This window comes from Tetrao urogallus, assembly GCF_951394365.1.
Source record: "Tetrao urogallus genome assembly, chromosome: 6".
In the NCBI taxonomy this organism is placed as follows: Eukaryota; Metazoa; Chordata; class Aves; order Galliformes; family Phasianidae; genus Tetrao; species Tetrao urogallus.
The window spans coordinates 48,221,791-48,249,748 of NC_136819.1; the positions used below are offsets into that span (position 1 = coordinate 48,221,791).

A 27,958-nucleotide genomic window follows, 5' to 3' on the forward strand; every position below is an offset into this window, starting at 1 on the left:
TGAGATAAGCCACCCACCTGAGTAATCTACTACTCCACTCTAATACCTAACTAGAAAACAGTCCTTGTTTAAATCACTTTTCTGCATTTTAACTCAACACTGTACACATCCTTCAAGTAGTGACAGACCCATGAATAAGTTTCATGTGTTTATAGATACAGAGGTGGTTGAACTTCTGTGAAGGACATTTCAAGTACACACAAGTCCAAGGAAAAGTAACAGACAATCTCTGTATCAATATTACTAAATCAGATTTCAATATTCTCAAGAACCTCTTGTGTACTGCTAAAGTAGAAACAGCTCCATTTCTATGTTGAGAAAGCATCATATGAAGTGCTGAGATTATATTAAGGATATCATTCCCCACCCCAGCAACCCTAAACTAAAACTCTAAGAGTACTCAAAACCAAGTTAAAGCCAAAAACAGTTTAAACTTCCACCCTGTTAACTTTAATTCCTTTGAACAAAAAGCCCAAGGGTTTGTTCCTTTTGACCAAACAATTTATTTCCTCCCCTTCTTTACAGATTCTTCCCTCTTTCCAGTGTACTCATTAGCATGGGGAGATTTTGTTATGAGCCTTGTTGGATGCTACTTGATGGTTTCGGGCCAATGTGTAGGTGTATGAAAACACAAACACACACCACACACACACTTTCAGGGCCAGAAGCAAGGAAGATCTGTCAGCATTTGCTGGTTACTGTCCCTTCCCTAGTTCTGGAAATCCTTTGAAGCAGCAGCCTTGAAGAGAAACTCCTCTCTGTGGAGCAGCTGAGGCTTTAACTGCCCTAAAGCTAAGTAAAATAAAGAATTCAGAATGGAGGATCCTAATGATCTACAGGGAAACAAGAATTCTTTTTTTCCATTGGACGTATGCTGCCTAACCTAACAAGGGAAAGCCAGTTCACCATACAGGATAGGAGAAAAAGCTGAAGATTATTTTACTTTGTAATAACATTTTGTAACTACAGAGGCTTGCTTTGGAATTTTCAAACAGCCTGATTCATTAAGCATTAGGAATCAGATCTACAAATGTACTGATGACTGTTACATGATTTTTCTTATGGAAGAAAGACAATCCTACTCCACAAAATCCAATCATAAAATTAAAGATGTATTGCAGGACTGAAATTTATTAAACTAAGTAACAGTGTTGCTTATTCTTTATGTCAGCAATTTTTATTTACTTTCTGCCGATATATACACAAGAAAGCACTGTTCCACACTATTATGGGATTCATGTAGTGGAAGCAGACTAGAATGACTCCTCCTGGTGCAATGGAATTTAACTGCACCATCTATTTTTTTTTTGTACCTTCTACCTGAAAAAAAATTGTGCTTAGTTGATGAGAAAGCAGTGGCATAACAGACAGCTCAACCATGACATCAGTTGCTAACTTGAGTGTCTGAAGGACCAACAGCCCACCTCATACGCAAAATGGACACTACTGTTTGACAGAAGACACAGTAAACATTTTCAAACAACAGCAAACCAGTATCCTACTTACAAACCTGCAGCTACTTTATTAAATGGAGGCAAGACAGTGACTGACTTTTTAACATCCACTTCATGAAATACAGGATATTTCTTTATCTTTTCCCAAATAAGAAGCCAATTAGTTACGATACAAAATAGTGACCAAGTTTCCTCTACCTTTTCCTGTCCCCTCACAGAATTAAATGAAGATCCCCAGGGGCTGAAGGAATGAAGAGGAGAGCAAACGGTGAGAATGGGCTCATTTCACAGTGAGACAGCCCCCCAATCACCCCTCAGACACACTAAGCCTATACCTCATTTGGTAAATGGCCTCATGAAACACGTCTTGTGTTCACGCTGAGCCGGAGATTTATAGATTCCGACTGTAGTTCTTCATGCAGTTACAGTAAGACAGCTACAGACCTTTGTGAGCAAACTTTATTATGTCTGCATATGGGGACTTATTTACTCTTTAGACTCCGCCTGAAGTTGAAAGTTTACCTTGTTCATTTTATCTAGTGCAAGATAATGATGCTTCATGCTCAAATTCATCACAAACCCTCCATTACTGATTCACTGAATCACTAACCACAAATAAGATGCTTTGATGGAAAGCCTGAAGTGAACTGCTTCAGGAAGTCAGGGACAATACTTCCTATTCACCACCAGTCCTCTTCTAACAAGCATTAACATTACACACTATGGACAATGCTCTGGTACCTGTGAATCAGCTACTCAAGTTCACAGGTAAATCCTACCAGTTATCACTCTTGTGGAAGTTCAGACCACGATAACTAAGCTACTGTACTGCACAAGGGACACTGCGTATTGGAGAGGCTAAGTCCTGGAGCCAGTTGTACTGGGACTATGGCACACATACAAAACTAAAAACTTATCACTTCCTCTTCAAGTTACATTCAAGTGATAGTACAAGAAAATAAACTTTGGTTTACTTAGCAACATATCAATCTCCTACTGTGTGGAGTATTAGCACTGAGTCTGACTGAAGAGGATAATCCACTTTGTAATTTAGTTAAATTACTAATTTTAACAAAGATAAGTCCCCTGTATAATTTTGTAGTGCTTAAAGAATACATCCTTTGAGTATTCCGTTCCAAGAAACCTCAGCTTGTTATCATATTTTAAATTTATGGAACATTTGTAACTGCTGTTATATCAGGAAAAATATTAAATCTGCACATTAAGTACAAACTTTATATGAGAAAGTATACTTGGAAGTGCATGATGATCTTTCGGTGTCTATTGAGGCACTCACTTCCACAAAAGACACAGACAGCATCTCTAGGGATAAACTCAACTGCCCCAGAAAGTGCAACTTGGTTAAAAAATAGGAATAAAAGCAAATAATGGAAAAGCAAACAGAAAAACATAAAAGGCTCTACATGCTATTGGCTGTAAAAACAGTTGCCTATCTGCATTCTCAACCGGAAGGGTGGTTGAGAACCCTGCCTTCAAAAAATAAAAAAAGCCTTTAAAGACCACAAGACTAACAAGAAAACGTATTATTCCTCCCAAATGTGGTTTAAACTGTGCAGAAACACATTTTGCTTAGTGCTAGCATATATACTTTGAAGTACATCTCTGTTTCTCCAGAGAAAAGAGGGCATTTAGGCTAGTAAATGATATAGATCATAAATGAATGCAAACCATTCAGAATATAAAATATATTAAAACCTACTGATTTGATCTTAACCACTAATGTCCAAAGAAAGATGAGATCCACATCCAAACCGAAAGATATATTTTATCCTGTCTTGTCCCCATCCAATTTTAAAACATTCTGGCTGTTAAGAAATAACAGACACCATGTAGGATGCGCCTGCATTTTGATCCAGGCCAGCACGGTCCAACTGGCACCCATCGGCTGAATCTGGACCACAGGATGCCTCCATATGGCCTGCCACCTTTTCCTTGGAGGAGCTAGGGAACAGCTGCTTGAGGAGCAAATGCTGCCCAAACAGCCCAACACCTCCTCCTGTGTCCAGCTGGCTCAAAGCCCAAAGCTGTTGCCATGCTCCGGTGGGAGGCAAGGAGGCAACAGAGGAAGAAGGAAGGAGCCCTCCTACCCCTGAAAGGTCTTGAGCTCTTCATCTGGCCAAGACAAATTTAGACACACATAAGCCAGCAAAGACTGCAGCTGCTTCTCTCATAGAGAGGGGAGGCCACAGGAATGGCCCAACAAAGCCCTAGGATGTGCTGTTATTGTCACCATAGCCAGGAGCAGGATATACTAGAAGTGACATAAATAAATAAATATATATATATATATATATATCAGGAAATTGGCCCAGGTTTGCAAAGTCTATACCACCTTACACTAAATACACTGAATGGTACAGTACAATCAAACAATCAATCTTCAGTTTGCTGCCAGCAAAACAGACTAATACAATATTTTGGCCCTTACAGAGATGAAAAACACAGAAAAGCATAAATATATTCCAGCATTAACTGACTATTGATTTATTATTGATCAAGCAGAACAACTCAGCTGCTGAAATTTGGACAAAGCAAATATAAATAGCAACACTATCATACCTCTGTAACTGCCCACACAATTAAATTTTAAATCCTAAGGCTGACATTTATAGCAGATAAGTAAATAAAGGGAAAAGATACAGAATTTACAACAGTGCCATTTTTTTTTTCAGTGACATTGACATTACTTCTGAAAAAAAAGCTGTTTGACTGGCATGCCAATGAGTATAAATTAAATGAGAGAAAAAACAGAGTTCTGAGGACCTGGCTGCTACATGATCAAAATTGTATTCTGTTTCCAGGTACATTTACATTTGGCAGTGTATTAAACTCTGTAGAAGTATTAAAATACTCTGTATCTATTATATCAATACAAAACAAAATAAAAAAAAAAAAAAAACAAAAAAAAAACACAACCAACTTCCAAACATCTGCCTGAATAGAGCATTTTAAAAGTTAGTATGTTTGTCTGCATTTAACTCAAATGTTATTTAACACGTGAAAGTTAAATGGCTGTATCTTAAAGCTAAGAACAGAGAGAGACCAGACATTCTACTTGACAGCTACCTGGAAAATCATACACTTTATTAGAATAATACAGATTAGAAACAGTATGAAGAAATAAAGCAAGACTGGCTTTATCCAGTCAGCTTAACTCTGAAATTCTTGCTTACTGATTGACAATCATTCTTTATTCACTGATTTCTATGGTATCCTTATGCACGAGTAAGTTACAGAAAGGAGATCCTGTCATTGGCATTTCTTAATAAGTTAACTTCTACTGGCCAGAAAAACCTTCTGCCAGGATGCTCTGTACTCATGGAAGGCACCTCAGTTTACTGGCAAGAAGGAAAACTTGCTTCCTAACTAAGTTAACATTTCTTTTAAGTAAGACAGTTTAACAAGTTAAGAAGAATGCATTCATAACTAAAACATGACTGAATTAATTCAATCCACAACTAGAACCCTTTGCCTCTACCAGGTTATAAAAAGGCAGCTATTTGCAAGCACCTGGACCTTGACGTTACTTCTAAATTTAGAGTCAGCTATTAAAATACATACCACTGCAAGTTCTTTACAATCAAACGCTAATTTTCTTTATGTTATTATATATTTTTTAAGGTTTTGCTACAAATTACTTAAAGAGTTGTGTTATGACTTAAGTGCAACAGGTTACGGTTTGAGCAGCAGGTATTTCCAGCATGCTTCCATTCACCCAAATGGCCAAATTAGCCAAATGAGAAATGGTTCTAGACCCAGAATGGTGGAGATGGGAAGGGACCTCTGGGTTCATCTGGTGCAACCTCCCTGTTTAAGCAGGGACACCCTGAGCAGGTTGCCCAGGACCATGTCCAGATATCATCTGACTTTCTCCAAGGTTGGAGATCCCAGTCTCTCTGGGTAACCTCAAAGAAGCAATGCTCAGTCATCCCTCACAGTAAAAAAGTGTTTCCTGATGTTCAGACCAAGCTTCCTGCGTGCCAAGTGGATCACCTCCCTCAGACTGCTGCCAACACTTCTCCTAATGCAGCTCAGGACACCACTGGCCCACCAAAGCAAAGACAAATTACTGGCTCATGTTCAACTTGGCCCCCAGCACATTCACAGATCGCCTATAAAGTTCCTGTCACCCTATTTCTCCAGTCTGTTAAATTCCTTCTGAATGGTAGTGCAACCCCCTGGTGTTTCAGTCGCCTCCCCCAATTTGTGTCACCAGCAGATTTGCTGAGGGCACTTTCTGCCCCATCGCCTGGCTGTTGGCCAGTCATCAGTGACATTCCCCTGGACTCAAGTCTAGAGCTGGTTCTGTTCAAGATTTTTATCAATGAGCTTAAAGCAGTTGAACACATCCTTAGTGCATTTGCTGATGACGCTAAACAAGGAGGTGTTGCTGAGTCCCTGGAGGGATCAGAGACCTCACAGAGGAATTTAGATAGCCTGGAACATTGGGCAATTATCAAAATGAAATTCAACACAGGTGCTGGGTTCTGCACCTGGAACAGAGTAATGGTGAACACATGTGAAAAGAGAGCTCAGGAAGAGAGGGACCTGGGGGTGCTGGTTACAGCAGTCTCAGCATGAGATAGCAGCACACCCTGGCAGCAAAGGATGAAAGCTGCATTTTAGAATTCATTAAATCAAAAAGAGGTAATTCCCTACATATTTACTGCTGGTACAGCCTCACTTTGAATATTGTGTGCAGTCCCACAAAATAAAAAGGATGTTTAAGATACTCAAATGCATGCAGAGGAGGGCAACAAAGCTGATAAAAGGGCCATGTCCAAGAAGGAGAGACTGACAACAAACTTTGTTTTGGGGTGGAGAAGGAGGCTGAGATGCTCACTGTTCCTTTTCCTCATGAGGGGAAGCAAAGAAGGAGATCGCAGACTCACCTCCCTAGTCACTGATGACAAGACGTGGTTAACAGCACAAATTTGCATCAGGGGAGGTTCAGATTGGAAATTAGGGAAAATGTAACTGTGAGCGTGGTCAAACACTGAAATAGTGCCCCCCTAAAGAGGTTGTTGATGCTCCATGACTGTGCTCAAGAGGCATGTAGATAACACTCTTAATAAAATGCTTTAACTTCTGGTTAGTCCCAAAGCAGTGAGGCAGTTAGACATGATCTTCGTAGGTCCCTTCCAACTGAACTGTTTTTTTTCCTGTCATTTATTAATGATGTTGCACAGCACTGAAACAGTACTGACCCCTGGGGTACACTGGCCTTCAAGTGGACTTTGTTGGACTCATTACAACCATACAGGGGGCTCAGCCAGTTCTCACTCCACCACCCAGTCTTCCCATCCAGCCCATACTCCAACATGTTCTTTTTCCATGAAGGTCTAGTAGGAGACAGCATCAAAACCCTTAATGAACTCCATACAGACAATATCCACTACCCACCCATTGTTTAGCAAGCCAGCCATTTCAGCATGGAAGGTTATTGGGTTAGTCAAATCTTATTTTCCATTTATGAATTTATGCTATTTGCCTCAAAATTATTTCCAGGATTAGGTCTTCCACTATGGTTTGTATTTCCTCCTTCCTGCCCCTTCTGGAATATAGAAATGGTGCTTTCCTTTCATCAATGACTTGGATACAAGACTTGAAGACGCATTAAGTAAGTTTGCAGCCAACACTAAACTGGGAGGAGCTGGTAATTCCTTTGAGGCTTTGTAGAGAAACCTTGCCAAATTAGAGGGCTGGGCAATCACTAACCACGTGGAGTTCAACAGGAACAACATTTGCAGTGTCCAAAATGATTAAATAGTATTGCGGTACTTCCATCTGCTCTAGGAGCACTCCATGTCTTGTTTTGATTCACAAAAGTTTCTCTTTAGTAGACTACAGTCATCCAGGTGCAGCTGTGAGAAAAAGTAAAACGGGAAAACCACTGCATACTATTTTTTTTTAAAGGCTCAAAGCATTTATTTTCTTAACAAATATAATCTTTCTGTGGATGTCAGTAAACTATATGGCTCCCTCTTGTGCTTATTATACCACATTTCAACCTACTATATATATTTTTAAAATATGAAGCCATAAATATTTGGACTCTATTCACCCTTCACTATGCATGCAGTGCCCATAAATGTTAATGAAAGTCACACACGTACCTTCCCAGGGAAAAGAGAACCCTGCAGTTTACTAAACTCCACTTTGGAATAAGCTACCAAAACTTAAAACTATGAATCTGCTACGATGAAAGTACTCCTTTGCCCATTTGCTGTATTCTGATAGCAACGCAGAGGCTAAATACACCTTTAAGGCACATCTGCAAAAACTTTCAACTATTTTTCAGTTATCAAATTACATACATTTAGAAAGGTGTCAGTGTGGTTTATAGACCCTGGCTAACATGCTCAAAGGTTTATTTTTGTCTACTCAACATCACACCTGTTTCTGCTTATCAAACCAGACCACAGTTTGGCTTGCAACAGCTGTGAAATGCATAAATCTGCCCATTCTTCATGTGTATCTGGACTAATCACTTTGAGAAAGAGTTAGAACTACAGTGCTCTGAGAAATCCAGCACTGCTGACAAGGTAGTGAAATAAAACAGACCAGCACTTGTCAAGTTGTTTAAACCTGCACATGTATCAGACACAGAATTATTTTAATAACAGTCTAGCAATCCTATATGGAAAGACAATGAAGCACTTAAACGGTTTAACCCTTTTCTTCCCCTAGTCATTAGAGACATTTTGCAGACTAAAGATTCTGCACAGCACTTTAAATATTCTGAGTTCACAAATTAATCCCTTTTTCAGTATTTCCAGATATTAAAAAAACCCTCTTATTTCAATATTCTACTTGCTTTATTTCCTTTGGTAAAACAAATCATCAAGAAAGCAAATATAAGATTTCTGTAATGCAAAATGGATATTTAAAATGTTTTAAAAAACACTAAGACTGCACGCCTGAAGGAGAATCAAAATCCTGGTCACAAGCACCAGCTTTCCTTAAAATGCTTATTCGAATGTAGCAATACTGAATGAAATGGTACACAAAAGTCTCACGTTCACTTTCATAAAGCTTGTGGAGTGCCCTGCCCTTCATAAGAAAACAGTTCTGCTTTGCCTTCTTTTCATTATCATGATGAATCTTTTACACCACTTTTTCCCTTTTTCCATACGTTCTTGAATTTCCAAACAGCACGTTACCCTTCGTGCTAATATTTTTTAGTCACAATTGTTTATGAAATAAGAGTGCATGCAAGATGATACAAAAATTCATTCTGTTTTTCATGAATAATGAAAGTGATGCATTGTTTTAGGGGGAAAAAAGGAGGCCTCTTGTGCACTGTTTTCTTCACTATTTCAAACATTGTAAGCTTTTATTTTTGAGAGCAGAAACAGTGATCAAGTAGTATTAAAACTTTCCCATGACTTTTCATCAAAAGCACTGATCAGTACTTAGTACATTCACTTGTCAGTCCTGGATAGACCTATCCATCTTTCCAACGTGACTGAATTTTTACTGAATACTAGTAAGGTATTCATTGTAAGTAAAGTATTCATTGAAAATGTGGTTTCCTAGCACAGCACCAAATAATCAGAACGTACCTAATGTTTACCCAGTAAATATTACTACTCAGTTTCTAAAGAACAAGTAAATAAAGCACATGATTCCTTTTTGATCCGTGTTCATGCTCATGTTAAGTTTAAAATAGTAGGTATATTATGGAAAAAGTATTTGTCAAGAGGCTAAGAAATATTTGGTATAGATTTTTTTTTTAAATCACAAACGACCAGAACCTGTATGTTTAATATTTCATGTGAAAGACAATGGTACTATACTATTTTTTTTTCTTTGGTATATGAATAGAAAGTCTAAAGAGAAGAACATAATGTATTTAAAAACTATTTCCACAAAGGTATCCATTGCAGCAGACAAAGCTAAACTATATTGGTTTCAAAAGTATCAGAATGGAACAGTTTCAGTTGGAAGAGACCCTACGAGGATTAAGATCAACTGTCAAACTATCTTGGGGCTGACCCAAATTTAAAACATATCATTAAGAACACATTATCCAAATGCCTCAAACATAGACAGGCAGAGAGCATTAATCATCTCTCTAGGAAGCATATTCCAGTGTCTGTCTAATCTCCTGGTAAGTTTCCCCTGATGCTGAGTCTGAACCTTACTGCTTTCAGCCATTCCAGTGTGTCCTGTCAACCAATACAAAGGAGAAGAGATCACTTCCCTCTGCCCTTCTTCTCCTCAGGAAGTTAGAGAAAGCAATGAGGTCCCTTTTTCTCTACTTAACCGACCCAGCATCTTCAGCTGCTCCTCACAGGATGTCTTCCAGCTCCTTAACCAGGTTTGTTGCCATCAGTATCAGCTTTGATGCGTTCAAGTCTCCTAACTCCCTTTTTGAGTTGTGGAGCACAGAACTGCATGCAATATTCCAGAAGAAGCTGCATCAATGCTAAATACAGTAGGAGAACCACTTTTGACCAGCTCGTTATGCCATGTTTAATGCAATACAATTTTCACTCTTGACTGTCAAGCCACGAGGGCACACTGCTGAGTAACTGTGAGGTACCATACAAGTTTCGATGTAATTGATAATACAGAAAGTGCAAGAGTACAGAGTATTAAAAGCTTGTTACCACAGAAAATCATCATCAGGTTTCCAAAGACAGACTGCCACTGAAGTCATCCTACTTACGTTATTTTCTTTGCTTAAACTGTAGCTCCTCTTACCGTAACAATCAACAGTATGGCTCTTGATACCAAATATGAATTATTTAGTGAGACACTGCTTTGATGACATTAGCTTAAATGTTATACAAATTATCTTTGATTAGCTTTAAGAAATAATAAGAGAAATAGAATAAATTTGCCATCCTTAAACAGATGGGCAAAAAACATTTTGTCAAACATTCAAGCTCTTTTCCCACATATGTGGCATGCAATTACGTCACTGTGTTCTATAAACATTCTTCAGTTGTTTCTATCACCTTAGTATCAGATTGATGAACTCATCAATCACTTCAATCACTCAGAAGATGTTCAGAAGGACTGGACACACGGCAGACCCAATCCAGAGTGTAACTCTAGATCTCATTTCTCTGCAGAAGTGCATATTTTTTCCTTACTGCTGTGATCATATAACTTCTCACACTGACTAATGCTGCTGTAATAGTGTTAGGAAGTTGGTAGAACTAACCACAGATTAGCTATCTGATTAAGTACTGCAAGACCATGAAGAGCAGTTAGAAGAATTCAGTAATGTTACTCTGATAATGTTACAGAAGAACATGATTGTTCTGTGTTTTCTGACCTCTCCTATTGTCAAAAAACCATCTCTCTAGACTGCACATCTGTGGAAATTCAGTACATCAGTATTTATGCTTTTTACACAGACAGAAGAAGCTTTGGATGGTTGGACACTAAATCTGACCCTGATAACAACACATCACTATTCACCTACAACATTACATCAAGACAGCCAGAGTAACAGTTCTATCTTAAAAGCTCAGTTTAAATCATTACTTAAATAGTTCAACAATCTCACAGGCTCTCCATACTCAAATTGTCACCAGATGTGTTTATGTATTTAAAACCAATCAAAATTATTATGTTAAATAGAAGGGAAAACTACAGGTAAACCACAGCCATTGGAAAGGCTACGTATGCAATATTCTTTTCCATCAATTAAAAATTGTTTCTGCTTTGATTACTGTAAACTACATTTTTCAATGAATCAAATGAACAAGCTGTATGAGAATTCTGAAGGTCACTGAGCCCAGCTACTCACAGGGAAACTTCTGGAATCTGGCTACCAGAAGGAAAGATTGAAAGCAATAATTAGACCACCCTTATCTTCTCAAATTGAACAAATTTAGTTCCCTGTGTCTCTCCTTGCACAGAAAAAGGGCTAAAACAAGTGAGGTCTTAGCCCTGCTTTGCACTCACTTCAGTTTGTCAATGCTCTTGTGCTGATGGGCCCAAGAATGTACAGTATTCCAGGAGAAATCTCAACAATGTCAAACAAAGGGTAGTAATCACTTGTCTCAATCAGCTAAATACATTCTTATATATTCATAAACCTACTGAACTGTGAATTTTTAAACAGCAGTTCAAAAAAAACAGCATGAATTTGCTTCAATAATTCAAACCTTCTAAGAACAATACACTTTCTCTATTATTAAGCATCACTGTTTTCACACCTTTTTCAATCATGAGATGAACTATACTATTTACTATATTTAAGATGCTTACCTGAATAACTTTGTAGAAATAAGCATATTGTCGGGCTGTGTTTTTATATTGGCTAAAAACATCATGTATGGCCTGAGTTGACCGAAGATACTGCACTTCATCTTCTTCAAAGTAGAGAGGAGTATCATATTCATTGGGGAGAGTCTGGATGTAGGGCAGCCAGAAAGAGTTGGGGTTGGCTCGCTCACAAAGAAGATGGAATGCCAATGTTATATTGCCCATGGCTTGAAGAATTCGATCTTGAGAATACAAGGAACCTGAATTAATCAGAAAGGTGAAGCATTAAATTAACAAGCCATGGAAAATATCATCTTACACTCACTTTAAGTTAAGATTCTGAAATAACATGTAAGAATTCTCAACCAAGAAGAGTTTTTCAGCTTTCTAAAATATGTGGCCACCTGCATTGTATTTTGCAACAAGTTATTTGAGTAAACACCTCATACAATCACATGGTGGAAGACATGAAGCTAGAAAAATATTTAGTGTCTGAGAACATTTCAACTGGCAGTACTGTAGAAATTGCATGATATACACTATACACAGAACACTGTGCTAGCTACATAATGTGTTCAAAGTAATACACATGCTTCTGGAATATATCAAATATGCTCAGTGCTCTCAGCCAGAAACAGAAGTTTTTTCCACTATGTTCAAGCTTCTGGATATGCTAACCCTGATGGTGAAGGTAATCAAGTCCTGTGGTATAGCAAATCAGCTAACTAAGAGACTTAAATTTAATGATCTCATACTTCTTACTTAAGAACTTCCTTAACATCTTACCTAATACTGAGTTTTTAGCTGACTCAACTGTCATCAACAGTTTTCTAGGTACCCACAGAAATAACTCTTCAGCCTACGGAAAGAAAAAACAAGTAGAGGGTCAGACAGCATTTATATGACATGTCAAGTGTTAGGTATGCATCATTAAATTCCAGTTTTTTCTTTTTTAATAAAAATTATTTTGCAAAATCCTTCCTTCTCTTCCAGTGAAAATTAAACATTGCAATAACTGAAGTGTCCAGATCTGCACTACACAAAACACAGATATATATATTACAAAATAAAGCACTTTGCTTTCTAGATGCCAACCTGTAGACTGTCCACAACAACCTCAAAATGTACAATATCCATTATATTGCTATTAACTGTGTGATCAAATATTTTTTCTCAGTAATCTTTTCCATTGCCCCTGACTTTAGGAGAAATGTTTCGAGATTTTAATCCTTATCAATCAGTGGTACTAGTCTTGAGTACATGCCACTAAAGCCCTAGAGTGAACATAATATACTTCTTTTTCAACATTTTTTCTACAGCAGCTGATTGTCTCTTCCCATCCTCCATTTTACAGATGGGAAACAGCTGTAAAAAAAAAACAGCTTAAGCATTTACCTTTCACAGTTAGCTAACTGTGTGCATCTATTTTCCTTACCTGACGATTGAAAGATTCAACATAAGGGTTTTGTTTTGTATTTTTTTCCCTTCCAAAGTCACTAGAAAGTATCACAGTACCTCTGTGAGGCAAAAAGACCAGTGCTTAAAAGTAATGTGAAAGAAGGTACTAGAGCAGTTAGAGAGTATGTGAGCAGGCTACATTAATAAGGTAAGAGCACTCTTGCAATCTGGCAAACATTATGGGCAAACAAGGATAAAGACCAATAAGTTCACAGTACTACTCAACAGCCAAAGTAATATTCAATTTTATTAACTATTTTACTTCTCAAGTACACACAGTTTAGCTTTTCAGAACAGCAGTTTCACCAACAGTCAAAATACGGAAGAAAAGAAGATGAACGTTTCAGAGCTCAGCAGCTATGTTTCAAATATAATTTGCTGATCAAGTGAAGTGTTCACATGCTCACCTTTATCTCTCTTGTTGCTTTCAAACCAAACCCCTCCTCTTCAAAGTTAGCTATTTCAAAACCCTCTGTGGATGCTCCATTTTCAGTTGCCCATTTTATCAATTCAGGGAAATAGTCATCTCGTTTTCCATCAAAGACAACAGACAAACCTACACACAAAATTTATTTAAAAAGCAGAAATAAGAGGACATAGAAAGATAAAGAAGTACAATGTAAGGGTTCTCAGCTATTCCACAGCAGTTCTACTTGGAAGAAGCTGAGTCCAAACTGCTCTCTGCTAAGCATTACTTGATAGTAGACAAAAGGCTGCAAAACTGGCTTACTCGACGCTTTAAAAACACAGCCATTTGAACAAAGCTGAGCTAAAATATGAAACTTTCCTCCTCTTCTCCTTTTAAATAAGGGAGAAAATATTTCCCAGCTTAATACTGATGATAAACATAATCACCACAACATATTAATACAATCTTGAGCAGGAGCATGTTGAAATTTCATTATTTGAGCACCGGAAATGAAGATAAGCAGATATCAAGCTCCTTCTCTCACATCCAAAGTGCTTGGCTTTTTCATATAGCACATGGATATGCTAAAATAACTAAGAACTGATCAACACCTGATATACCACAGTCCTTCCAAACTGCAGACACTGATCCCTGATCCAAAAGGCACTTGGTCCACCAGTGAAATCTCAAGTCTCATTCAATTCCTCAGCTTACCCTCTAACCTTCATCTGATTCAAACCTATGCATTTCGGTTCCCCGTTGGATCCTTCCACACCTCTTTGTCTAAGTTCTTTTCAGTCCCAATTCTAGAATCAGATCAAATTAAAATTGCTCAAAACCCCCTGAAATGCTCAGGCCATTTTATGAGTGACAATATGCCATCGGCAAATCGCTCACGTTCAAAGATATTTTGGTTAAGCACAGTAGTTAAATAAATCTTAATGCGAGAAGAGTTTTAGGAAAGTAGAAATCATGTATTTGAGAGTTTTATCCTTGAAATCATGCATTTAAAATTCCAGAAACAATCAAATCTGTGGTTATCATTGACAATATGGTATAAAAGAGGTATACTGATAAGTACTTGCTTTGAAAGCAATGAGAATGTGGCGCACAATATTTTGCTTGTTTTTAACCAAGCTAGCATCTTTCCTTTATTTCATACTCATTTCATTAAGTTATTTTCTGTGGAATATATTTAGAGATAAGGCTAGCCAAGGCATACCTAGTATGGCTAGCTGCATAACTTCTGCAGATCTTCAGTATTTAAAATTCAGTCACTCTTACAGAACTATTTAATTCAAAATAAAATATAGCTGTACTGATAAAAGAACTGAAAAATCAGCTCTAAAATTCCCTTTTTGGCTCATGAAGCAAAAAAAGTTAGAAAACAAAAATACTCAGTTTTCATGTGAAGAGTTTTAGTTTTGCGTTCTGCAACACACTGCCCTGTTTGAGAAAAGCACAAAGTACTGTACATCTTAAAATTCCCAGCCTCAGTTCACAATCCCATTGCTAATCATTTAAAGCTCATATTAATCTTAAAAACTACGTCGTATAAGTTATGTTCAATTCAAAAAATAGTTTTGAAAGACACCATACTATTCATACTCACTGTGCATTTGAAAATGTACATTAGAAGACATTTGTATGGCAATCGTGTTGTGGCTGTGCATCTTTCAAGGAAAAAAAAAAATGTATCCTATTAACAAATTCTACTGCTGCCAGCAGATTTTTGCCATAAATAGTTCTGCCTTTTTGGTGCAGGAGATACAGCAGAAAGCTCCACGCCAACACTAACTGCTCTTGTTAACCTGAACTATGTTCTACCACAACACGTGGGTTACATTGCAGAAACCAGGACACGTACCTCAACTTTATAGAAGTTACTGGATAGTAAAAGAATGAATCGAGTTCAATGCACAGTTACAGGAGGCAGTAATTCAAACGGTATCATTTACTTTTTGATATGTCCTCTGCTAATAACTACAGTTCAGAGGTTTAAAAGATCTTTTATGAACCGAGAGTTTTATACATTAGTCAATATATATTTCAAAAGGAGCTAAAAGAACACTTAAAGCTCCTAAACAGTCTGCTACTTGACAGATACAATGAAACACTCAAGCTTCATGCAGTCTGGCTCTTTCCCCACCCCTCCTCTTCGCTACATAAATATGAGGGAAGAAAACCATAAAGACATTTTCTGGTATTTCCAGTCTGAACCTCAAGTAAAAAAAGATAATTCTTAGACATTAAAACAACTCTCTGAAGAGGTTGCTTTTATTAAAGACTAAGTGGAAAATAGTTTTTAGAACTTACTTACAAGTAAAAAGAAAGCTTATTTAACAGCTATTGCAGAACATAGTGAAAGCAAACTGATCTAATCTGAACAATAAACATACATTAAACTTAGGAAAGTCATTAATAATAGTTCAGATAAACCGTAATATCATAAGTATATACTTAATTTTATGGTTGGTATATAGCAGATAGATGTTTATTTTGTACATTTATATGCTTCCATTTTGTCTAAATTTGATGTCATTATTTGAAAAGCAGAAATCATTTCCATGACCAGTAAAGTGTTCAGATTAAAATATTCATAAAGTTTAATTTCAAATGTTCCAATTCATAGAGGCAAAGAAGGCAGACTAGACAACTGGAAATCAAAAAGGCCTATTATTCTCCAATGACATTTTACTTTAGTCCTTCAGATTGTCATCTCACCACAATCTCAAGCTGTCTCTTCTAATTATGGGAAAAAATCATTTGTCTGTGGTACTCATTCATAAACACAAATATTAAAATTGCTAATGCCAGTGATTATGCTCATCAGAGCATTTAAGACACTTAAACGTACAAAGAAGCTGCATATCATGAGAACTATATTTTTGTCCCAACATAGTAGAATTGCACAATATTTACATAACCACAACAAAATCTCTCTTTTAGCTGTCAACAGAAACAAGTTTTAGGGCAAATTAGTACTGTATGAGCCAACCAGCTCTCACAGTCTTCCACACTCACCTTTTTGTTTTTTGCGAATTTTCTCAACAAGTGAACGAATCTGCACATATTCTTCCCATTCCTTACCAGGACCTGGGGTAGGACTGCTGCATTCTGGAAAAAAAATGCCAAACAAAAATATTTAATATATACATTTTAACATCAACAGATAGAAGGTCACAGTTTCACAGTATCTTTACCTGAAGTCTAGTACTTCAGTCCCATGAATGTGTTTGCATGGTAAACACCATCTCTGCTGTTAAAAACATCCTGGTTTTTTGACATGTAATGGCTAGAGACTTTTGAAATTTTCATAGTATAACTCACCCAAGTTATTTTACTTCCATCTGTTTGTCAGATAGAAGAAACACTAGATGTTTAAAAAAAGCTTAGAGGAAGAAAGACATTTAGAACCATAACTTTTGTTTTCAATAAGCATCACAATTTACATTAGCCTACTTGCCATTATTCTTACTGTAACGAAAGCAGATAACAATATCACAGAGTTTAACTTCAATAAATGAAGAATTTGCTAGTCCATCTGTTTCATCTACCTAGTTAATGTAATGCTCAAGGATGCATACATACTGGAAGGATAAGCAAAGAAAGACTTAGCCAAGCTTCACTGTTAGATTAAATCCAATGTTTCTGACAGTGTTCTAAATGCCAGCATGTGGATCTGAGCTACACAAATCCAAGTGGGCAGCTGAAGATTACTTTGTTCAACTGATTTGCAAATCTCTCTGTTGAACAAAATATGGAAGCTTGACAAAAAGAACAGCTGATACTTGGCTTTGCTTAGAAAATTAGATCTATATTTTATTTTTGGTAGCAAAGCACAGGCCAACTGTAGCATAAGCACAAAACTGCTCTGCCAACTCCTTGTCTCCTCTTTATGAGCAATGCTAAGAGAAAATTGATTTTTCAAAGGCAACATTTAGATGTGTCCAGGGTATAAAAATGCAGATCTGTCTTCAACCACGGTGTAGCTTCACTACAGCTGCCAATGACAGTAACAAGTGTGAACAGTATTTTAGCATCATCATATGAATCTGTGTTCCATTTTTCACGTTTTGTAGAAATAATGGATACACTCCAATTTCCTCAACAAGTGAAACCACCTTTAGTCTACACACCAGACCTGAGCTCTGCAGAAAATTTCTAAGCAGTGATAAAAATAAGCGTTTTTACTTTAGACAACAGTAGCAGTGCAGTTGCGTTGCAGTGCTGCTTTCCATTGTTAATTTTTCCACTCTGGTGTCAGTTCGAAGTGTTGTTCAGAAGCTTAACAGAAATGGTATAATTCTTGAGGTTTACAAGAAAAATGCTTTTGACAAAGCTGCAATGTTAAGTAATTTACAGCAGTTTTTTGTTTAACTGATCTCACCAAGTGTTTAGGCTTGAGTGGAGACAGTCAAAAGCTACCCAAATACGTTGTGTTGCACAAACACACGTAATAAACCCACAACAGTAAAATATATATACTATATATACTGTAATGTACAGTAATGATATTTACATATCTCTTACCATTATATGTAGTGCTATGAAATACACGTTGCTGTATTTGAAATTGGTTGCAAGGTTGGCTGCTTAGAGAACATGAAGTAACTGTTTTGAACAAGAGAATGATTGAACATTTTTGATCATTTTGCACATCACCCTTTTTCCTTGAGGGGCAATAAATGAAACTTACTTTGCAACAACTCACTAGTCAGATTCAATAGTTCCTTCGGAGACACTGTCGCTGCAGCTCCTGTACCTGACTTCTGTGTTTTCACTCTGCTTTTCTTCCCCATCTTCCAACTAAAACACATTAATGAGCACACCATCACCAACTGCTAAGAAATCAAACACAGTATTGACGAACAGACAGGAAGACAAACAAAATTCTTTCCTCTGCTGATACTAAACACAAGAGTGAGACAGACTGTCCCCGAGGACATGGAGACTATGAAGTGTGGGGGCACAACAAGGCTTCTTTTATCTCCCTAGCAGATAGAGATTAGAGGCTCAAACAACCCAAGTTCACTGTTTCATTTTATCAGCTCTCCCTTGAGTTGCATAATTTAATTTCCCAGCATCTCTTCTACCATGACAAGCCCTCATGTGCAGACTGGTAAGGAAAGACCCCACAGATTCACATCCTTTATAGTTTTTAAAGGAACAACCACAAGCAGTTTATTACGCACAATACAAAATTGGGTTACTTCCTCAGGTCATAGAAAGGCAGAAGATAATATTCATTAGGATATCCATGTGAATTTATACAGAGTATGTAAGCTACAGCTTCTCAAATATGATATAAAGAAAAATATTAAATGATGGTAGGTATTTACGTTACTATTATAAGTGAATGTTGTTTTAAAGACTAGAAAATGATCATTAGCTGAAGATGCTCTTGTACAGTATAAGAAAATCAGTGCTGAAAAATTTACAACACATAACCAATTACATATGAAAAAAACAGTGTAGCTAAGCAATGATACCTGCCATTTTTAAGCAGTAGATGAGTATCCTGATAACACAAGAACTAAATGATAAGTGTGTAGTTTCTCTGTGAAGCTACTTTTTACATTTAAATTCACATCTACAGATTGTGAAACAGATTTTAAAGTTTAATTCCAATTCTGTAGAAGATTCTGGAATTTTGTATAATCATAGAATGACCTGGGTTGAAAAGGACCACAATGATCATCTGGTTTCAACCCCCCTGCTATGTGCAGGGTCGCCAACACCAGACCAGGCTGCCCACAGGCAGTTTTAAAAGTATTTTTTAATTTGAAATACAATTTCAGAAATTAAGATTTTTTTTTTCTTATATTAAAACCACGTCTCAGGAAAAAAAAAAAAAAAAAAAGGAAGTATAAACTGGTTTCTCATAACAGCAATGAAAAGACATGCTGTTTGCCAATACATGTATGACTGCAGGGAAAGCACTAAAAAACATAGCTGCATAACTTGCAGAGAAAAAAGCCTTCAGGACTGAGATGCACTGCAAACTTCATAAATATCAGAGGCAGTAGCACAACATTTCAATTAAGGGGTTTTTGTTTGTTTTTTTTTTCCCCCAAGTTCACTTTTCTTGTTGCCTTCTGGTTAACACTTTTTAAGTGCAATGCCATGTTCCCTTTCAAATGCACACTGCTTAAAATTCCTGAAATCATTCTGCAAGGAGAGTAAGCTGACAGCAATGATGAATAAGCTTGGTAATACACAACACAGCCACATTTCCAAATATAGTGTATCAGCTGGCTTGGAAAGAAGGATCATGCCAAAACACTGGCAGTGATGGGTGTAAATGATCTTTTTCCCCCTTTAATACTGCTGTCAAAAATGATCCATCTCCCTCCCCTAATACCGCTGTCAAAGAGCAGTCGTGTTGTGTAGGACTTTGAACTTTTTTCCATATCTCACACAAACAGTATTTTGATGAGCTGTAAAATATTCTCCCTTTGACTTACAGCTTTAGAGTATGCTCACCTAACAGCTTTAGTGGGTAACCATGAGAAGTCTGTATGAAAATCCCAAAATAAGTTTGTCTTTTTTTTTTTTTTTTCAAATACAGAGATAAAAATACTACTTAGCTTTCTGAAAGGAAATGTTAATACTTATGATATGTGAGAACTTGACCACTTCACAGGGCCACATTTCCATATGGAAGCAGTGCAAAGCATGGATGACAGGAATACGGATCTTAGCGAACAGTACTTCAAGGGAGAAAAATAGGCAGAAAAAAACCACTAGAATTATTCCATTCTAACTATTAACAAAAAAAATCTTAACTTTTCCCATTCACAAGACCACCAAAAAGTTCATTGCAGCATTTACAAAAACACAGCTGCAGGTAAGTTTAATAGAAAAAAAAGTCTAAGACGAGAAATTAAGAAACTATAAAGATATCTTCCTCTCATTCAGTGTGTAAAACTAGAAGCTTCTAGCTTGTAATTGTGTTCAGTGGTGAACATAACTGTTCTAAGGAAATACTGTATTAGCTTTAAGTATGTTACTATTAGTTTTTAAAAAACTCTGAAACTGCCTCTTTCTGTCTTATACACACCTTTCCAGAGATCCCAGAACTCTTGCAATGCTCTCTGTTCCCCTCCACAGCTCTTCATCAACTCCACACCGCCTTCAGAAGCCTCCCCTTCTAGCTGGGCAATATCATCTTTTGTTAAGTTTGGCTACATCTAAATACACTGAGCAAAACTACCACCATTCATGTTGATTGCTGGGCAAACAAGCCAAACATATCCTATTCTCAAGGCAGCTTTCCCTTGAGCAAACTGGCCACGTCATGCTTGAACTCTTCCACTCTGAAATTGGATTGAAAATGTCCAACACGCTGACGGATGAAGAGGGAAGAATGACCAGCAGACAGAACTGACGTGACTGCAGAAGCTTCATTTGCTTCAGCCATTACTTTTGAGTTTACAAAGCAGTACACAAAAGCAGTAAACCAGTCACTCAAAACTTCACTGAGCTTTTATAACAACTACCGAGTCTGGAATTCCCACAGGAAGAGTTACCTGATTAAGTCAAAGGGACCACCATATTCCTAATGCAGTGGAATGCCATAACATTGCATCACCTTTGGTTCAGATCATTGTAGATGCCAATTACATGATGTCCTCATTCCATAAGTTCCCACCCCACCCATCTTCTTGCCATACACCAGCACAGAAGGTGAGGGGTGCAAATCCAGAATGGGTGTTAGAAGGACAGAAATGAGTTGATGAGGGCAGACAAGGAGAAGACAAAGAAATTCTCAAGATATGCAAAGAGCAATGGGAGGTGAGCACAGTAGGTGGTTGTGGGACACGTTCCTTGGCTGCTCTGACATGAGTAGGATGTACACAAACCAGGCTTGCAATTTTTTTTTCTTTCCAAAATTGACTGCCTAGACTAAGTCATTTCCCCCTCTACTTCTGTTAAGGAAGTGTATAAACATCTTGTATCAACATACACTGAACATCCAGGGGCTTAAGAGACGTGCCTATAGGCAACCGATATCAGTTCTCCCATCTGTAAGCAGGAGAATGCACTTTACATTCTGTATGACAAGGCTGAATGGGACTTTGGCCTTTTGCTTCCAATACTAGAGTTAAGGGTTGGGTTTTTGTTTTGTTTTTAACTTGAATCTTATGACTGCTGGTAAAGATAAACACATTTTAGTGAATAGAAAGCATGGAATCAAGAAGTGTAAGAACAGCGTAGGTGGAGGAAGATATCTGTGATCTTTAAGAAAATTCAGTTTATACACTTACAATGAACACTATATTTGCTTGTAAAAACCACCTACATCATGTCACTTGGAAACCACATTAACACTCTCATCTCTCCTGAAGTATTAATCTAGATGTTCCCAGTAAATAAATGGCTGTTACAGTTTCAATGCCTTTCCTTCCAGCTCTCACTCTCATCCTAGTTGTGCTTTATCCCTTCTTGCTATTACCTCTCCCAGCACTACCCTTCCCTTTTTTATTTCCATTTCCCCCATAAACTTTTCTCAAGAGCACTATGAAAGACAGTATCATTGCAGTTCACTATGTACCCTTTCTCCAACATGTTTCTGTAGTTGTATTTAAATTGTAAGATTGTAACAAGGCAGTCTTTTCCCCCAACTTTTCAAGGGCATCTGAAATATTACAATATTTCAGTGGTAACAAAAACTAACAGGAAAAAACACTAAGAAGATTGATGGTAGAAAGCCTACACCATTTCCACTTAAGAATGCATTCTACTTTGAATGCAATGTAAACACAGGACTTCTACCTCAATCTTTTCTTTCTGCAAGCTATCTACCCTACAGAGGCAACAGCCTGAGCAAACAGCTGCCACTTTCCCCAGTATCTCCCTGCTTCTATGAAGAAAAGTTGGGCATTATCCATCTTCTCCCAGAGAGATAGCGAGAAGTTTCTCTGCCTCTTTTTACAGTCTATTATTTTCATCCTTTGCCATCCACTTCTTTTCTCCTGCCAGATTTTTACCATAGAAAGAATCATGACAGCAACCAACAGCAGATCCTTCTGGAGCTACAAGAAAAGCACCACAAAGAGGGATTTTTCTTCAGTGTGCTCATCCAACTTCTTGTGGTCCAGGCTGCATCTGAGTAAGCTTTCTTTCTTTACAAGGCTGTAAAAATCCCCAAGCCAGCTTCTCCTATTTCATGTGAGTTTCACTTTTACCTCCCCTTGAAAGACCTTATTTAGACACATGACCCATTTGCAATGGGACTGCACATTTCCTCTCTCAAGAGAAGTGAATGAAATAATTTGTCCCCACCTCTTCTCAACAAGAACAGTCTTCCCAAGATAAACTCTGCAAACCTAATGAGTTTTCATTCAGGTATTTCCTCTCTAAGCACTTCCTCCATTATCAGCAAGCAGCTGGATTTTACTCCCTTTCAGGAACCTTTTGCCTCTTCTCCCTGTTGATTTTCTTTAAGAGATCTGTCAAGCCAGTAGGTCTGAGCCTTGGTGTTCCTTAAAGAAAGTACAGAATTGTATCCAAAGTATAGGCATCTACAATTAACTGAATAACGTTTGAAAACAAAAGAAACACTGAACACGAGCAAAATCAGAGAAAATAAATATCAGACCAACGCTAAAAATTTATCTCAAGTTTTCACTAATTTAAAGAACTTGGCAACAAAAGGTTTGAAATCTACGCCTCTCCTCTTAATGCCTCCAAAGGAATGTTTTTCCTCTTACTAGAGGATGAATTTGAATACAGATACTGCAAATGAATTCGTTCCTATTTCAAAAGCAGTTAACATCAACTAAGTATTTAAAAAATACTAAGAGAACATTGTTGGTTTTGTACTTACTCAGAAAAATCCAGTTCGTGCAAAGCAACTATTTTCCAACAAGATGCTGTTTTTACTTAATTTTACAGCTGGGCTCTTTAGGAAGGCATAAGACAGTCACGTGGCTGACACGTGCTTCAATAAACCCTGATGTAAAATACATTTTGATTGTTTGTGAAAATACTGCTTACGTGCTTTAAGCTCCACGAGCTGTTTGCTATGGTTACACAATCCCAAAAGCAACCCCTTCCAAAGATAAAAGAGATTTTATAAGGGTTTGGTCCACAAGCAATTGAGAGCAGTTGCTGCCAACAACAACCCTCCTGATGCTCACCTAAGAGAATTCTCCAAAATACGCAGTAAAACCATTAATTAAAAAATGCAAACATCATTCCCAATTTCTACTGCCACAGCTATACATAACACTTGCAGTGGTATATTGCTTTTCTCAGATACAAGCATTTCAGCTGTACAGGTATATCAGAAAGTAACATACTATCACAAGTCGAATTCCGAATGGCGGTATGCTAAAACAGGAACTAGCAACTGTGTGCTACCTCCTGTAGCTAAACAGATTTCCAGGAGTTCCATACAGCCACAAAAAATCCCATAAATTTTCAAAACAGCTCCTGTGATGGTTTAACATGACGTGTCCTGCTTCCCAATGCTGCATGCCAACAACAACCAGATTTCTCTGCGGAGTGAGTTCAGACAGAGGCTTCCTGAAAGTTTGAGAGAGCCTTGGATGCAATTGAAGATTATGACAACGGTATCTAAGCACGAAATTTGCTTTTTGAGTCCCCAAATACAGATTTCATGTGGGTCAGCCCTCACAGCAACTGCTTCTTAGTCAACAATCTGAATAATTTTAATGATCAAAAGAGAGGACACCTCTTTAAAACAGAACTCCACCTAACTTGGCTCTTTCCACCACTCCTTCCTTTGAAAAAAAATAAAATATGTATTCTGGTATTGAATGCAAATTCTTTAGGATGTACAAAAAAAAAACAAAAAAAAACCCAACAAATTAGATGTTGATTGATATATCTATCATTATATTACACTGTCTGCTTCACACAGCACACAGAGTGGAATAAAGTCTGCTTGAACAGTAAGAAGTTCTGGTGTATCACTGCATAGATTGTTATTATTATTATTTAAAGTCCTCTAATTGTATTATAGTCAATGACATAACTAGCACAGAACTAGAGAACAACATATATTCCAATTAAGTGGACGGTCTCCAAGGAAGAGATTTAAAGCCAAAGATGCTTAATGTCAAGGACTACCATTTAATTGCAACAATAATTCCACCTAAGTAGAATGCCCTCAAGCAACTTAGCAGAAATAGGGCCCTTGATTATTTCTATGCAGTGAAAAAAAAATTAAGTCTATCAGTTCTGTTTATTTTTTGTTTTAACACCTTTGTCTACCCTCTGCTTTCTGCACATATTGCAACTCCAACACCATTTACCATTGCGGGCTGACTGCTCCTTCCAGATAATTACAATCATTACAGGACAGCCCACATCTCTAATCACAGCACAGGCAGCAGATGCCACAGATGCTCCTCCCAGCATCTGGGATTTTCTAATGTGACTAATCCAAGCATTAAGAACCTCATCCAAGCAGCGAGGTGACACAGAATGTAACCATACAAAGACACCACTGGCCCTTCATTCTGAAGGGCTTCCTACTCACACACATTCCTTACAACACTTACATGCTGATAAAAACACTTGCAAATATCCCTACCAGGCAGTACAGAGGAAGGAAGATATCCACAGCACCAAACAAGTTTGCACAGACCTTAGGATCTGCTCCATGTTACACGGCAGCACACACAACTCCTGCCCTCAAAATGAGTTTAATTACACCTTCATCTCTTCTAACAGCATACACCGGCTGACCGTTCCGGCACCATGGCTTGAATCACAAATCCCTTCACGACCTTTATTTGAGCACTCAGTTGACATTACCCAGTGTACGTGAATCTGTTATTATGGGAATTAAGAGCAGAATTTGGGCAGCTTTAAGGTAACTGCTGTTTTTCTCTGGATAACATCACAGTTTCTCCTAACTTTTCTCCACACTAATGTATGTTGGCACCACACCCCCACTAGCAGTGCTTGGGATTGCTATCAGACCACCAAGAAGACCTCCCCCCGCCCCCCAAATGGATACAGAAATGTATATTCAAAGCATAACAATACAAAGGACACCAGGCTTTGGCCATGAACCACATCACATACTTGTCTGAACACACATTCACACAAATATATATTTTAAAAGCTTTTACTATGAAAGCCTAAATTATGTGATGCAATCTAGGATTTAATACAGTTGGAAGGCCTTCCCAACTCACTCACCTTAAGTCTACTCCCCATTTAGTAGGGAAATCATGACCAACTTGGAAGAAGAGACTAGACATTTTAGCTGAAATCCTGGCAGAAATTCTAGACCTTGGAAGTGAAGGAGCAGGTTCCTCTTAGCCTCTTTTCATCTCTTGGCATTCATAGTTGGCAACCTGAACCCTCAGAGGTTCCAAGTTAACTCAAAGTGACAGTGTAGGGGGTTTGAAATGAAAGCTTCTAACACAAGCATTTATTGGATTATGAGGTATAAGAAAGGTGCAGAAATATTAAATGTATTTGGCCTCAGCCCTGAGTTTTCAGGTGTTTAATAAATTATATATAGTTTGATAAACATGTATACAGATCACAAGGCACTGTAAACTGCTATGAAATGTTAATCTTCACACTTCAGAACAAGTAGGGTAGGCATAGTAGTAGTTTTGTTTGTTTTGGTGTTTATTTGCATGTTTGCAGGTGACAAAACAAACCAAAGCAAAGATTTTAAACATTTATTTTAGCACAGAGGTGCCAATTGTAAATGCATTGCTCCCTGCACTCCCAGAATGCAATCAGGAAGAATATTCCTCCTCCTGCACTGCCTCAGACCACAAAAGCCCCATGCCATGTCACTGACCTATCCTGCCCACCCTAGGAAGCATGTGACCAGACCCTACAAGTGTTCAGATAAGGAGCTGCAAACAACTACAGGACCCCACAAATCCCTATGAAGCCTGAGTATCTCTTATCTCCAGCTCTTCCAAACTGATAGCTAAAAACATTGGAATATCTGCGCTCCTATTTTACTGGGACTGCCTCTGCACAGTCAGGGTATAAGGCAGCGAAAAAAGCATCAGCATGACTCCTGACAAGAATGCTATCAATATTAGTATTAATATCCTGCTTCCCAGCTCTTGTACTAAGGAGTTTGCTACTTCCACAAACAGAACTGCTATCCTTTAATCTGACAAATCACCAGATACAGACATGACATCCACAGTGGAAGCAACCAAGGAATTCTTCCTTAAAGAGCACAAGTGACAGTGCCGATATGAGCACTGACTATGGCCATGCAGGGGCTGCCCCTGACACCTCACTGCTCTGTCTCTGTACACCACAGAAAATGCATTCTGGAAGCAGCAATGTGAGAAAACATGTTCAAGCCAGGTCTTGGTCATTCATCTGATCTGACATTTCTGAACTTGTTGGAAAATAAAGTTGTATACTTAGAGAAGATGAAATGTTTCTCAAAGTTGCAAAGACTTTTGCTTTCCTCAAGCACAGGAATAAGGCCCTGGTGGAACACATTCAAGCTGCATCACTACATTAACTTCCCATCTTCAAAGCAGGTATACACTAAAACTATGGCTGCAGTTTCAAAGAGTTTGCAGCACAAGTCTTTAGTTGCTTGTATCATCAGAAAAAAAAAAAAACTTACTATTTCTACCTCTGCTCCACTTCCAGAGAACAGCTACAAAGGCACTGCAAAGAAAAGCAAGCATTTATCACATTAAGCTGTTGCTTCACCTTAGTCTTCCAAATGCCCATACTTCAACAACATTGCAGCAGCTTCTTCTATTCAGACATTGATCTAAAGGTTTAATAAGCCAGAGAAACAGGTTGTGTGAGTCAGGCATCCTACAATGATAAGAGAACTGCAACATTATCTGCCGTTGTTTTAAAAGCAGGACTTGCATTTTTTTTGTTCTTTTTACATAAAGCTGTGAGACAGAGAAAAAAATGCTACTTTATGATCCCTTGCAGACCTCACTTTTATTCCCTATCATCATCTAGGAATGAAGTCAGAAATAACTGAGTGCTGACTTTTAAAAAAGGAGAAAAGAGATACCGATCTGCATCTGACTACCATGTGAGAACACAACAGTCATTTTCTGCAGCTTCAAGCTTTTACAAGGAACAGCTTCTTCACTGTAGAGCACACAAAGCCTCTCCAATTGGTCTGACAATGCCAGCTTCATTTTGCTCTTGACAGACAGAATCAGATGCAGCATGCTCCAGAGGGAATGGACGCTTCTCTATTTTAAGGAGTTAATATATTAATATGCTGCCAATGCAACTGTGCATAGCAAAGTGGAAGATTAGACGCTGTTGCCGGTCATCCAAGGCAGACAGCTATTCTCCCTTTCTCACCAGACAACCCATGCTACTTTCCACAGGTCTAAAAATAATGCTCCAGCAAGCATAGGTCCTCGAAGAACGAATCCAT

At 37.9% G+C, this 27,958-nt stretch overlaps 1 protein-coding gene across 1 annotated transcript in view; it reads right to left on the reverse strand.

Annotated features, from left to right (window-relative positions):
- The window catches only part of SETD3 (SET domain containing 3, actin N3(tau)-histidine methyltransferase), a gene marked incomplete at its 3' end in the record, with an annotated part of 45,045 nt that extends 17,087 nt beyond the window's left edge, over nucleotides 1–27,958 (reverse strand). The window contains exons 1-6 of the mRNA XM_079536750.1: nucleotides 27,883–27,958; nucleotides 18,269–18,378; nucleotides 16,594–16,686; nucleotides 13,568–13,716; nucleotides 12,489–12,561; nucleotides 11,706–11,962 (exon numbers count right to left, since the gene is read on the reverse strand). Coding sequence (XP_079392876.1) covers nucleotides 11,706–11,962; nucleotides 12,489–12,561; nucleotides 13,568–13,716; nucleotides 16,594–16,686; nucleotides 18,269–18,378; nucleotides 27,883–27,935 — 735 coding nt within the window. The 5' untranslated portion in view covers nucleotides 27,936–27,958. The remainder of the gene's footprint in view (nucleotides 1–11,705; nucleotides 11,963–12,488; nucleotides 12,562–13,567; nucleotides 13,717–16,593; nucleotides 16,687–18,268; nucleotides 18,379–27,882) is intronic.